General features: G+C 39.3%; 1 protein-coding gene across 11 annotated transcripts in view; it reads left to right on the top strand.

Moving 5' to 3' along the window:
• FAM126B (family with sequence similarity 126 member B) overlaps window positions 1-14655 on the top strand; it is a 48597-nt gene that overhangs the window by 10246 nt on the left and 23696 nt on the right. For 7 of the 11 annotated variants that reach the window (XM_030453816.1, XM_030453817.1, XM_030453814.1 and 4 more), the window contains 2 exons: window positions 12519-12626; window positions 13728-13801. In XM_030453816.1, the coding sequence (XP_030309676.1) occupies window positions 13751-13801 (51 nt within the window). In that variant the 5' untranslated portion in view covers window positions 12519-12626; window positions 13728-13750. Of the gene's footprint in view, window positions 1-2257; window positions 2416-8987; window positions 9065-12518; window positions 12627-13727; window positions 13802-14655 lie in introns of all 11 variants that reach the window. The other 4 variants (XM_030453813.1, XM_030453810.1, XM_030453811.1 and 1 more) reach the window with 2 other exon arrangements.

Here is a 14655-nt window from a genome sequence, read left to right on the forward strand (position 1 = left end):
GCTACTTCTGGGATTTTTTTTTTTTTTTTTTTCCCTATTTCCATTCTCTGTGTTTAGTCGTTTGTGAACTTGAAAATGGAATTTTATTTAGGGTCTTCTTCCCTGCTTCTGCCCTGCCTTGATCCATCTTGGGGCCGGGGCAATTATTCTTCATTTATCTGGAAAGACAGTAAGAAGGTTGAGAAGAATGGTCTTATTTTTCATGGCCATTCAGCTGGGAAGATCCTGGGTTGAAAGATAATGAGGTGAAATACGTGGAAAAAATGATTGTGTTTTTCTCCTTGGTTGCTTTTATTTCCTTTTTATTCTAATAGGTTGGTTGTTTCTGAGAGTTCTGGTGTCTGTTTCTTCTTTCCACCTCCTGATCTTATTTTCTGCTTTGTCCTTTCTATCTCCTTTAGGTGTGAGGGTAGCTTGAGCTTTAGCAGAGGCTGGAGAGCAGCCCCTCTGTGCTGCTGCCTCTGTTGTGATTTGGACTGGGGCCACAAGGTAGAAAACTTCATTTAGAAAAAATACAGAAGGAGCTCACAGTAGTTATTCCTAAGTACCCCAGAGCACCAAGATTCCTGAGACACGTGGGCTGGGATCCTGGTAGCAGATTTTGGCTTAGAAATAGCTTAAGTTTAGCTTGTCCCTGCAAATTTAAATATTTCTTACATGTGAAATCACATTAGCTAGATTTTTTTTTTAATTTTATTTTATTTTTTTAAACCTGAACTTTGTGAGGATCTGCCATGCCATGCAATGCCACCATCTGCTTCAGGGAAGGAGGCAGCAGCATGGGGATGGCTGATGAGGGAGGGGAGGGGGCATCTGTAACCTGCAGCTGAGATCGTGTTCCAGGAGGCAGGAGGCTTCCATGTCAACTGAGTCATGGAGGGGGTGGAGTGAGCAGTTTGTCAAGAGTCAGGCAAAAAACCTGAGTGCTCCACTTTATTACTCTACATATGTGTATATATATATATTTTTAGTATATGATTTTTTTGGAAAATACGTCGTGTTTCTGCACATGGCTGTTGTCTCGTGTGCTTTATGGTTGGGAACACACATGGCAGTTAAAAATAGTCATGAGAAAGGGCTTTAATATCTGCATCCAACTTTAAAAATCTCACCTCACTGAAAAGTGTGGACTATCCAAAGCCCACAGGTGAAAATTCTTCCTGCTTCTGGCACAGTGAAGTCAATGCTAAGATTTGCATTTACTTCTGTGAAATTCATCCAGGTTAGAGTGTAAATTTCCAGGCTCCTTTTGTAAACTTTTGCTTTGCCTGAAAATACACAAAACTGCCCTTCAGGGGACAAAACTGATGGTTATGTTTGTGGTTAGAACCCAGTCCTGATAGTGCAGCTCTGTCTTGGTACAGCAGTAGTGTAAGAGCAGGAGGGGCTGGTAATTCCTTTTCCAGCTCTTGGTATTTTCAGAGCAGCAGTGGCACAGATGATTGGTTAAAGTCCATCTACTTCAGTGAAATTACACAAGAAGTGATTGAGGAGATGGTTAAGTAATAATAATGTGCCCTTTTACATAGAATTGTGGGGTGTGCTGGTGAAGGATTTACCCAAGCTAGGGCTCCTGTTTCTCTGTAGCACTGGAGAACTTTCCTCTGCTTTTTCTTTTTTATTTTATTTTATTATTTTTTTATTTGTTAAGTAATAATAATGTGCCCTTTTACATAGAAGTGTGGGGTGTGCTGGTGAAGGATTTACCCAGGCTAGGGCTCCTGTTTCTCTGTAGCACTGGAGAACTTTCCACTGCTTTTTCTTTTTCTTTTTTTATTTTAAGATGTTCAGTCAAGCCAGAACAGCACAGAGATGTGAGCTAAATCTGGACACACAGGAGAATGAGGGGCTTTGAGTGTGGAATGGATGAATGACCAGTTCCTATTGTGCATGGGGCTTGATTTTGGGGTTGGTTTTGGGTCTGGTTTTTTTTTTTTCAAGCTGCTTGTTCCTTGCTCTTAGGATAGAACAGGCCTTAGGCAGAATTGCTGAGCTTCCCGAGCTGCCTCTAGATTGTGTTAATTGTGTGTATCAAATTCTTCTTGATAATTATATAACTGCCAAATGGGGGCACCTGATGGGCTCTCTCCGGTGTGGCCTCTGTGAAATAGTTTAAAACAGTAATATCCTTAAGTTTCTGGAATTTGTCATGCCATGCTTGTGGTAATTCCTTGGGAAAATTGCAGGAGGTGGTGCTGTCTTTGCCAGCCTTCACGTGAGCCATTCTAATAGCTTAATTCATGTTAATGAACTGCAGCAGATTGCAGTGTACATCTCTCCATGTCAGAGCAACCAGGGCTTCATGGAAACCTCTTCCAACACTTGAGTGTTATCCATGGGAATACAGAGATGGGAATCTGGAGGCTGAGCTGAATTAAAGTAGCAAAGAAACACCTAATGCTGGACTAATTTAAGGTGAGCATTCATCAGCTGCATTTATTGATTATTTTGTCATCGTGGCAGTGTGCCTTCCCTGCATCAGTGGTGAACATCCCTGTGTTCCCTTCTTCCTACACGCAGAAGTGAGAATCTGTTGGGATGTTACACTCTCTTCAGCCACAGAAAAGAGCTTTTTGAGGTTTAAACCATTCAGATGGCAGCTGCATTGTGCACACATCTTGTGTTCCAGGTATCACTGCACTGAGCACTTTGAGTGCATGCTTTGCTTTATTACTTTTATATGGGATAAATCCTTTCAGTTAGCTGCAGGCCTGCTGTGGGTTTTAGCATTTAATTTTTACAGTTTACATGGCAAAACGAAGGCTGCTGCACTAATTATCTTTTTAAATTGAATTTAAATGTTAGCATTTTCTGAGTAGCTGTTGTTTTGCCAAGTTAGCCCAGATTTAAACTCCAGACTTTTTAGGAAAATAGTTGGAGATGTGCTAATAAATTCCGCAGTGATGTTTATACACAAACTTGGTTTCTAATTTTCCCCTTGTTTTCTGGCTACTTTAGCGTTTAAATTGAGTAAAACTCATGATTCTGGGGCAGAAAAAAAAACGTGCAAGTGTGGGATTTCCCATTTGTTGTGCACAAAGCCCTAATGGGGTTAAGGGCTGCAGATGGATTCTGGGCTGACTGAGGGGTCAGTGGGCAATAGTAATTAGCACTGATGCTGCCAATCAGGTATTGTGCTGACTGCCAAAGGGTGTCCCCATTATTTGGTGATGTATAATTAACCATATGTTCACAGGGTGGTTTTTTGTTTCCTCAGGCCCCTTTTTCTCAGCTCTAGGTATTGGTCTGTGCTAAAAACAGAACACTGGGATTGGGGTAAGAAGCAGAAGGAAGTTCAAGGAAACTGAAGTAAAGAGTAGGGTTCCTCTAGACCTTGATTTCATCTAATAAATTAAGATTTGATGTATCAATCCTAAAGGCTGCTATGCCTTTGGGGGTTTTTTTGTTGTTTTTGTTTGTTTGTTTGTTTGTTTTGTTTTGTTTTGTTTTTTTGGTGTTTTGTTTGGGTTTTGTGGTGGGTTTTTTTTGCCAGCACTGCAGTCAGTTGACTGCAACAGTTTGTAGAACTGTAGCACGTTTGGCTGGTGAAGATGTGTGTGGGTGTGATGGTCAACTGCTCTTTTCTACTGGTGATACTCTCATGACTGTAACCTACCAGAGATTGTAGTTAATAGCTTGTTTTGATAATAAATATTTGGTCTTGAGACACATCTTAAATGGACAGTATTGTGCTAATTAGAAAACCTTAATCCCCACCTAAGGAGTTTTTATCTGTATCAGATTTTGAGGTATCTCAAATTCATATTCCAGGGGGTAGATTTTGATAAAGTATTTTTCCAGCATATGCTGGCTCTGTGGAGAATTCCAGTAATTGTTCTTTTATTCCTGTTCCTGTAACTACCAGGGCATTCTGCTTCAGTAATGTGTGTTGACTTGGAAGGGATAGTGATGAGTATCTCCTTGTCTTTGTGACTGCAGACTTTGTAGCTTCCTGGGATGTGTAAGTGCTGCATGTGTGTTGCATCTGGGAATTGTTTGGGGTTTTTTTTAATTAGCATTTACCTTTTTTACTGCAGGAGAATGTTTGAAGTTGCAGTCTTAATTTTTGCTTTTTAATGATTCGAGTGAAACAGAGAGAGCTGATTAGGAAACAAAATCATCAAAATATGGTTACAAAAGTCTATTGTTCAAGAGGCTAGATGGAAGGTAAGACAGAAATCATGAGGATTTTCTCACCCCCACCCCCAAGTACGAGATTCCTGTTGCTCACTGATAAGCAATAATTATTGTATAATCACCTTAACTTGCAAATCTGCACATAATTGCAGGTACCAGAGTGTTAGGTCTGGATTTGTGTTTTAGCCAGAGCAGTTTTTTCCCCTACTGAAGTAGTCACATGTGGACTCTCTGGGTTGGCTTTCACTTGTTGGGATTTTTGTTGGTTTTTTTTTTTTGTGCCAGTTTTGCCTTTGTACCTGATGAACTCTACTTGTGAGGAAGTTACTCAGTGCTGTCTCTGCAGGTCCACTCTCTGCTTTCCAGTAACCTCACTATTTCAGTGTCTTCTGTCAATGAGGTGCCCTTGAGAGGCTGCATGAGTTTTGTGAAGAAGGCAGCATCAGGGGGGTCAGATGAGTATATTCCTTACTCAAATAAATTTATAATCTAATAATGTCAAGTGCCTGGTGCTTGAACTCTGGTAAATGCTGCTGATTCTTATCAGCATAGTTGCACAGAGAACAGAGGAGTGCCACTTTGAACAGGTTATTTTATTAAACTTGGGCTTTGATTAAAAATTTGTGATGATGTGTTTGAAAAGAATGAGATGGATTTGCTGTATTGCAAATGAATAAGAAAAAAAATCATATGCATTGCCTAGAGGGACAGTGACTCTATAATATAGGAATAATATTATTATAATAAGGACACTACATTTAGCAGAGTTCTTGTGGAGGTATTTCTGTTCCAAGTAGATGTAATATTTCTGAAAAAGGTTAGAGTTGCAAAAGGCAGTAATAACTCTGACATGTGTGCATATAAGACCATGTCTGGGGTTTATTTCAAAGGCAAATTTACTCAGGAGATTTGAGGGAAGGAAAAACTGTTCTACCAATTGCTTTTGAAGTGTGGGGGTTTTTTTTGTTGTGTTATTTTTTTATTGTTTTGTTTTGCTTTTTCAAGCAGGAAAACTATTTGGTATTGCAGACAAAATCCCAGAGCTTCTCCATGTCAGGGGGAGGTTATGTAAAAATGGCTGAAGTTTAGAACATCGAGTCCTCTGTGGGGATTTCTGACATTGGTTTTTGACTGCAGGAAAATGCATCTGAAAACCCAGAACATTTTGACATTGGCCATGTATAAATAAATCCCATTCCTCCTTCCACCCCAGACTGGAGGGAAGGGCACACGGATTTTTGGTGCTGCCTGTTAGAGCTCTCATTTTTTGTAATCCTGAAAGATTCTGACAGTGCTTTAGGGCAGCATTTGACAAAAAACCTTGAAAAGATGTTGAGGCTGTGAGTAGAAAAGATGCATTTAGTACCTTGCTCATGTTTCCCACAAGAAGAAATAGGGGTTTGCATCTCAGCTGAAGGCATCAGGGCTGTACCTGGGCTGGTTGGGTTTTGGTTTTGTTTTTGTTTTTTGCTTGGTTGGTTGGTTGGTTTTTTTGTTTGGTTGGTTTGGTTTTGGGGTTGTTGTTTGTTGGTTTTCTTGGTTTGTTGTGGCTTTTTTTACTGATCCATAGCTTAGATAAATGAAAAGCATTGTGGCAAGTCTTGTCCAACAGGTTGCATAAAAGATCTGCTTGTTTTAAGTTATTAGTACTGGATTTACGTTCCTGAAGGGATTGTATGCATAGTTTTGTCCCAGAAAAAAAAAGCAGCCAAACAAAAACCCACAAACAAAGCAAAAGCACCACAAGCAACAAAAAACTTCATGTTAAAAACAAATAAATCAGTGAAACAGCCCCCCCAAGAAACACTACAGCGTGTGTTAGTAACTTAGTGCTCCTCAGTCACTGTTTAAAAATATATCTAAAAAACAAAGCAGTTGACAGTGAAGTATTAACTAGTCCTGACACTGGTTTAACAGCAGCAGGAGGACTTGTGTAAACAATGTGCATTGTGTTTAACTATTCAGCAGTGAAGATCAATTATTAAACTCACACCAAGAGGGAAGGGGAAGCTGGTGTAGCTGTTCCACCAGTTTGCACTCACCAGTGTTTGAATTCTCATGCGGTTATTTCACAGAGAAGGGGCACACACCTCCCTGGGACAGGTCACCACCTGGAGCAAGCTGTCAAGGTGATGCAGAAGGGTCCTGCTTTCTCCTGGGGCACTGGTGCTGTTTCCTGTGCAGGAGGGAGTCAGTGAAAGCCAGGTTACTTCTTGCTCTGTAGGAATCCTGGTGAAGTTAATAGGGTTGGTCCTGAGCATCAGTTCTTGTACCTCAGTCACCTCTTACTCCATGGGGTCAGCTGGGGGCACCTGATGGGAAGAAAGGAAGGCAGGAAGGGAGCTCTTAATGGATGGTGTTGAGCAGAACTGAGAGGGTCAGGAACAGGTGTTTTACTCCTCTGTGGAAATTCTGACCTGCATGAGCTAATTGCAATATAAATCTCAATATAAACCTCAATATAATCTCATCTCAGTATAAAATATCTTTTTTTTTTCTCCTGATTTTTAAAGGTTGTTCTTTGCAGTTCTCAAAACCTCTCAAAACCTCTGTGTAACTTTCAGCAAACAAGGATGGAAATGACTGACACTGAAATAACACTGGTGCATGGCATGGAAGGTGCCAAGCTGTAAAAGAACAGGGGGGAGCAGCAGAGGCAGCTTTGTTTTGAGGGGTTTTGACTCTGAAAGCTGAAGCAGATCTTAGGTTTCTGAATTCTTGCTGTTGCTCTGATTTACCTGTGGATAGCAAGGAGCCTCTGTGTGTGTTTCATGCTGCTCTCAAGTTGAGTTTTCTTGATGAATGAGCAGTGATGTTCCATGTAACTATGTTTGTCCTTCAGCTTGCTTTTTACAGTCAGGGAGCTTGTATTGGAAAAGCAAGACCAGAATATCAGTCAGAGTTAATTTTATCCTTGAAAACCATCCATCTTAAATGTGAGTGGTGCATCTGAATCACAGGCATGGAATTTATGGCATTATGCAGCAAAGGAATATATCCTTTAACTCTGAAAGTTTACCTTTGATCTCCATATTCATACTGTATCACTTAAAAAGAAAAAAGGAATAACGTGACATCATTTTAGCTACAGTTAAAGTAAGTTTAGATAAATTTGAAGATTCTACTCATTTGAGAGTCTGTGGATATGTAAGTGTATGGATGGGGAGGGCAAATCTGTCACCTCAGCCTCCTTCACTTCCACTCTGTTCCCTGGAGCTGAAGGCTTTACCATCTGGAAGCTGGAAAGATCAGAATGAGGGATTTCATTATTTTCAGCAGACTCCTCTGGGTTTTATCTCTTTGGGAATATTTAGGATAGAAAAAAAGGAGGTTAGGTAAATTAATGAATAGGTAAACTAAATTCCAGTTTCTGTGAATTGCAGTTGGTAGCAGATACTGCAGCAAGAATATTGATGTTTTATTGGTCTGGAATTGATAGAAAATTTTAATTTTTTTTTCATGACTTTGCATAATGTAACACATTTCTTTCTGTTAGGTGGGGATTTTACAGCTCCTAAGAATCTTGGTTTGTATTTCCAGAACTGTTTCTGCATGTGTTTCCTTTTTTTTTTTTTTTTTTTTTTTTTTTTTTTTGCAGTCAAGGTAGTGATTTTTCTCAGCATAAGATTTGCTTTCCAAAGTGTGTGTTGAGAGGTTTTTTTGCCTTTGTTTCCCGTTTTGGTTTTGTTTCCACAGAAATTCTGTTTCAAGATTTCTCTTAGCTGGTCCCCCTTCACTTTAGTACCCAGCACCCAGCCTCCCTTAACTGAGGATCTGCAAGCCTTAGTTTGCTGGCTTTTTCTTTTTCTTTTTTTTTTTTTATTCTTTTCTTTTTTTTTTTTTTTCTACTTTTAGGTTTATTTTTACTATGCATTTTGCATCTATAAGTTAAGCCTTTCTATATTTACCTCGTGAACCAAAACTGTGAAGCAGGAAGGTGTCTGGGAGAGGTAGGGTTACTCGGGAAGTAATTTGCATGGAAATGTTTTGGTAAGCAAAGACATTTCCTGGGTTGGAGAGGGAGAGTGGTTGGCATAGGAGCTGATGCAAAGGGAGGATGAGCCTGGATTGTGAGGCGTAGGCTGGGTTATTACACAGCATCCAAAAAAGAGAAGGTTTGGGGTTTGTGTAGGATGACTACGTGAAGTTGTTTCTAAGGAAACTGGTGCTGAGAGAATAAGGTAACCTTTCTATGGCTAACCTACGTCTGGGTGTATTTTTATAAAGTGCTCCAGTCTTTGTAATGGAATAATGAAGTTGTATTTTGCTTTATTTAAGGCTGCAGGGTGATTTCTTTATTGTATTACTGTTTCCTGAATCCTGTGAGTCGACTCCATTCTTCATACACAAGAAGTAAATGTCTCCTTCCACGTTCCCCATCATCTTAACCCTTCTGTTTTCTGCTTCATTCATTGCATGAACACCTGAGAGAGGGATTTCAGTGTTACAATTCTGTTTTATTCAGGTGCTTGGGCTCTGTGAGGCAAACCAGACTCCTTTTCTCTGAATCACCTTTCTTGCATAGTTTTCTGCAGCTACTCTGTGCAAGGCAAGCCAAGCATCAGCTTTAGAATGATCCCAGCTCTGTCACAGTGTCCAGTCTCAGGGTTGCACTTCCATTCACTAATTGCCTTCAGCAGTTTTGTAGCTGCCAAGCACAGGTCCACTGTGGTGATTGTAGAAAGACAGAAGATTTGGCAGCTGAGCTTTCTGGTGCTTGGGAAGGCACAGAAGATGATGTAAGCCTTCAAATAATTTAGAGGAGGAGTTTTTTGGAACAGATGGGCTATGTAGTTTTGTTTTTTTTTTTTTTGGCACCAGCTGAAATTGATGTGACCTTTTTTTGATAGGAAAAGGAGCTCAGTGTGCAAGTGTGGTACCATGAAAATTGGCAGCAGTGCTGGCAATCAGCTTTGACTTCACTGGGGTAAGGCTTTCTCCATCATCCTCACAGAGCCTTGTTTGTTGCTGCTGTCCAAAAAGGAAGCTTTTTAGCCTGGTTATCACTAGTTAGTCAGAGTGGGCAGGGAAGAAATGTCTTATCCAAGTTGTTTTGCATGACTAAGGCTTGTCTAATAAGGCTGGCAGCCCAAATCCCACACACAGAGTACATCAGCATTTAGATGTTGAAGTTGGGATGCATGTCTGTCTGCTTACTGAGTTACCTAGGAACTGGAGCTGGAAAGGGGCTCCCTCTCTATTAAAGAGAGTGCTTGAGCTGATGATTTACATTGATCACTGTCCAGGGAATGGTTTGTTTCTTTCTGCTTTTGTCAGTTTTGTGCCTTGTGGAAGTTTTTGTTTCTCTGTGCCATAGAGCTGTGTGGCCAAGAGGGTTCTGCCAGAATGCTTGCACCTGTAGAAAGAGGTCAAGCTGCAGCTGGGGTTCTGATTTGGTTTTTAAATCTATTTTTTGTGTCCCTAGGAAAATGGCAGCTTATGTAAGTGTTTATTTAAGATGGTTGTGAGATAATAATGTGTTTATATAGGCAGATGTGAGAGAATCAGTGGTGTTTGTGAGGTCTTTATTGTAAGAGCCATGTTATAACACATGTGCTGTTAAATAAGTACAATAAGTTATTACCAAAACTGAGCATTCCCACTTCTGGTCTGATTTTCTGTTGGGGTCAGATTAGCCCAGGACTAAATTCCTTTTCCAGTGTGGAAATCACTACTTGGGCTGTTTATTGTAGTCTAGCCATGTCTAGACTGGAGCTGAGTAAAGCTGTGTATTTCTGCAGGAAAGGAGGAGATGGTCCTAGGGGGAGTTTTTTGTAAAGCATATCAATTGTGTGTTACCTTTCATCATTAGGTTCCCTCCTTTATTCTTCTTGGTCTAAAAAGTATCATGTCAAAGTGGTGTTATTTATCTCAGATCTCTTTGTATTGCCCTCATGATACTGGATGGTAATGGGTCCTGAAGGGGAAACACTGCTCTGTTAGCAGGGTGACATCCCTACACTGGTACATTTTAGTGGTTTATTTTCTGTTGTTCTCCTAGAAATTATCCATTCTACCAGATTCTTTTTTCTTTGCTTTTAAAAGAAATTATTCATATTTCCAGGTTAGCAGTTATTTTTTCATGGTCTCTACACAAGCTGCCTCTTCACCACTTTCCTGCCTCAGACACACTTCTTTTTAGGTTGCTTGAATCAGATGTTGGCCAGTATTTCAAATAAGATCACCCTTATCAATTTTGTATGCTCTAGACATGTTTTAGATTTACTTCCTACCACTTTTGTGTGGTCAGAAATCTTGATTTGTTTTCTGGCTCCTGCTTCATTCCTCAGCAGATGTTATGAAGTTGCTGAGAGCAGTGGCTGTGTAGCTTGGCAGAAGAAGTTATATTGATAATTAGGGTTTCTGTTCTTTTAGACCCATTGCCTGCCAGTGATGTTCTCTTGCACTGGAAAGAGATCATGCAACTTGAAGCTTCCTTCTTTTGGTTGGGACAGTCCAGGTTTTAATTGCAGAATATCCTTGTCATAGCCTTGGAGGTAAAAATACATCATATTGTTATTCATCATGCATACACATCATGGCCTCTCCTGATGTCCAGAAAGAAATGGACTCATTCTTCAAGTGCATGTCCCATTTATGTAACCTCCTCTGTGAATTTTGAAGCCAGTATAAAATCCTGGCTTTTTTGAGATAAGCAAACAAAAGCCTCAAATAATACACAAACCAACAACAAAACCCCCTCATTTTAAAAAGATGTTAACAGTAACTACTAAATAATTGGTAGCAGCTTTTCTTTTTAATCTTCACTGTATTAATTGGTGTATCTGTACTGGGCTGCTGTGGGCTCTGATTATTTGGGTAGTCATTTTGCAGTTGCAGGTTGCTCATGTTTAATGGTTTCAGTGCAGACTAGTAAATGACAGTATATTTAGTCAGTATGGTTTTACTTAAGCTGTGAGTGAAAAACATGCTCTCATGAGACCTGATTGAACCCTTTTTCATGTCTAGTACTCTAGAAGTCCAAAGTTCTCTGGCAGTCAGGTTTGCATTTCATGGGTTTGATAGTATATCACTGTATTAAGTTTTATTTCAGGCTTTGATATTTTCCAAGGCAGTAATATAGAGAAAGGTGAGTTATATGGCAGACCTTTAAAATGGGAAGCTCTTTCTAGGTTTGCAAATAAAAAGGTTGTAATTTAAACAGTCTCGTGGTACTTCAGTCTGTTGGTGACTTTATTTTCATTACCTCTTGATTTATATATATTTTATAACTTGTCTGGTTCTCCCCAAACTGTCACCAAAAGTGTACCTGGAAAGTCAAAGTGGTGAAGTGCCCAATGAGAGTTAAGTTCTTCAGTGTTTGGGCAGCTGGTGACAGCATCAATTCACCCCTGGGTTTGTGCTCCTCCAGTGGATCTGAGCTGGGAGAGGGCTTTTGGTTGGTGAAACTGCTCAGAGCTCAGCTGGAACTGGCAGATGCACAATGCTTTAAAGACTCTGCTTTAATATGAAACAGAAAAATTCCATATCTAATAACTTGATAGCCTTATGTCTCATGTTCTGCCACTTCATGGCAAATAAATAAGTTTTCTACTAAACTTTTTAATTGTTATTTTAAGTGCCTTTTTGGAGGGGAAGCTTTTCAGTAATTTACTTCTGTGTTTGATTTTAACATCAAGTGGCTGTGTTCCCAACCATAACTTTTCTGTGCTTTGTTGTGACTTTAAACTTGCTTGTTTTAGTCCAGAAATCTTAACAGTCAGTCCATGTGTGAAAATATTAGATTATATTTAATTACTGTTACTAATAACTAAATTTCTGCTTAGTTATTATTATTGTTACATATTATATGGACCTTTGGGCCATAGTAGAAAAAAAATAAGTCCAGTCTTTTAAAAAAAAGACTAAAATAAAGGCTTATATTCCCTCTGTTTTGTTTTGGGAGAGACGTGAACACTCTTGAAATGAAATTCAGAGCTCTTAGTTCAGGCTGCTTCACCTTGGAATAAATATGCAGAGGATTTAGTGCAGTGGAACCAGTTTCTTGCAGACACACCTGCATGGTCCTTGATGCATTTATTTCCTTTTCCCCAAAGGTGCAGCAGGCCAGGGAGTGAATGGAAGCAGGAGGTGTGTTTTGCAGGTGTTTCTAGCCTGCTGTAAGACTTGTAAAGAAGTTCTAAACTTCTAAGGAAGCTTCTAGAAGTCCTGAATCAACTCTTAGAAACCTGGTACTTCTAAGCTCTGTGTACCACTAGCAGGTACAGCTTTGGTTTTGCTGGGGAAGGAGCCAGATATCCTGTAGTGGATTCAGTTAACTTCAGTTTGTAATGTCAAAGAAATGCATGCATTCATGTTTGCTTTGCTTGACTGTATTTCTCCTTATTTTGTGATCATCAGAGTTGCTTCTCACCTTTCAGAAAACAGGGCAGCACTTCAAGGCTTGACAAATGCATCCCAGGTTGAAAAACTGCTGCATTCCTCCTCCTCTTCCTCCATTAGAAAATTGACTTCTTCAAAGAGGTAAGGTGGAACGTTGCATTTTCTATAGGAAATGGTGCTTTTTCCAGACAAAGTAAACTACATCTTTCTGTAGCGTGTTCTGTAGCATTTTAAACTAGTTCTGAAAGTACAGTGTCCCTTCACAGATTTTCTGCTTCTTTCTGTTCAGGCAGCTGCAGATCCTGTCAAAAATAAACTTCTGATGAAACCCTAACTAAAAATCACTGTCTTCATCTGTCTAGTATGGCTTCAGACAGCTCTTGTATTTTACACTCTCCTCAATTTATCCCTTTTCAGGTCACTGTTCTTAGACTTCAGTCACTAGTATCAGGCTAGAGCTTCATTTCCCCTCATCAGGGTGAAATTTTCTGGGACCTTAGTGACTTCCAGGTGTTGCCAACCTGTAGTGAGATAATGCAGAAAGACAAAATGCCCCTTGTTGCTAAAACATACTTAAACATAAAGCAAAGTTGTCTAATCAGGTGTTTGTGTTTTGAACATTCTTGCTCATGCCTTGGGAGCTAAATGTAGGAGAATTCAAAAGATATTAGAATATGACTGTTGTATTTAAAATGGAAAATAATGACAGCAGTTGTCCTTGCAGGTTTTCTCTTTCTTTGTTTCTGAGAATTCCAGCATAGATAAAGCTTACTGGAAGAAGCCACAAAAATATGTTGGAAGAAGGTTTAAAGACTAAAGTTTGGCTATTAGGATTTCTACTAACTGTTATTTATGAAACTGCTGGATCTAGAACTGGCATTACAATGTGTCACATCATTTGTTCCAGGGTGTTCTTGTCTTCCTACTATATTAGGTAAGGGAGCAAGAATGGGAGGATGTGTTTGTCTTAAATAATGTACCTTTTGGCCTGAAGCACTGAATCCTTCTTTTTCCTCCTCCCCCACTGGTGTGTGGTACTTGTGACTACACCTCTGAAGATAACAGTTTAATCATTGTTAGCAAACGGGACCAGTTGTCCAAAATGCAACTTCTTCTGTTGTTTGCTATTATACAGTTCCATTGGAAATACTTCAGCAGCTTTTAATTGGGGTAGGATTTTACAAAGCTAGGTTTTGCTGCTGGAACTCTTATTTAATTTCTTTTTTCCTTTCTCTTCCAAAGGTGAGAGAGAAGCAAAAGAAGTAAGAAAATGCTGGGATCAGAACGAGGTGTGGTGGAAGAATGGCTGTCAGAATTCAAGGTGAGCTGAGGTGAATGAAAGAAATACCATTGGCTTTATGCCACAGAACATTGGCTTTTATTTTTTTTTTTAATGGCCAATAATTAACAATTTACATAACTATTACTTGATCTTTCAACTCCTTGAGGCATGCAAAGCTCTGTGCATAGAAGTCAGCAGGTACATAACGTGCACTGATAGTTCTAATAGTAGTTTATTATTTATTACTGTAGAGCAGAACACTGCTATAGCAATGTGGGGTTTTTAAAGCATATATTTCTGTGTAGATCAAGCTGATACAATTTAACCAACAGCTGGATAATGCTGGCCAAATTTCTGATCAAACAACTTCCTTATTTTTAATAAATAAGTAGAAATGCTTGGAACTTAAAAAAAAATTAGGAACAAAACCCAGACAAAACAGTCAAATATTTTTCTGTGTCCTTCATAAACCTGATTGTTTTATCATGAAGAACCTGAAGTATTTTAAAGCTATTATTTTGCACATTGATAGTTAGCTGAGTGAAATATAGGATAATGCCTAAACAAGATTTCATGACTGGTGTTAAATTAATCTGTTATTTAAATTAGGAGTTAATAATTACTCTTCTAATTGATGAGATATAAGAAGTTATTGTTGGAAATCTGTTGAGGAGTCAAGGATGCAGATCCACAGACACTGCTTACTGGGACTGGAGCCTGTCCAAGCTCACTCTAGATTATCCACACCTCTTAAATAATCTGAGTTTATTTGGTACAGACTTTGAAAAGTGCCTGTTAAATACAGAGTATGAAGAAAGAGTCCTTGTATCAAGCTGGGGCATATGGTTTTGTGACAGATGAATCTGAAACTGCTTTTGGATTTAATCCTGGAA

The sequence above is a fragment of the Calypte anna genome, chromosome 7 (assembly GCF_003957555.1).
Source record: "Calypte anna isolate BGI_N300 chromosome 7, bCalAnn1_v1.p, whole genome shotgun sequence".
Classification (NCBI taxonomy): Eukaryota; Metazoa; Chordata; class Aves; order Apodiformes; family Trochilidae; genus Calypte; species Calypte anna.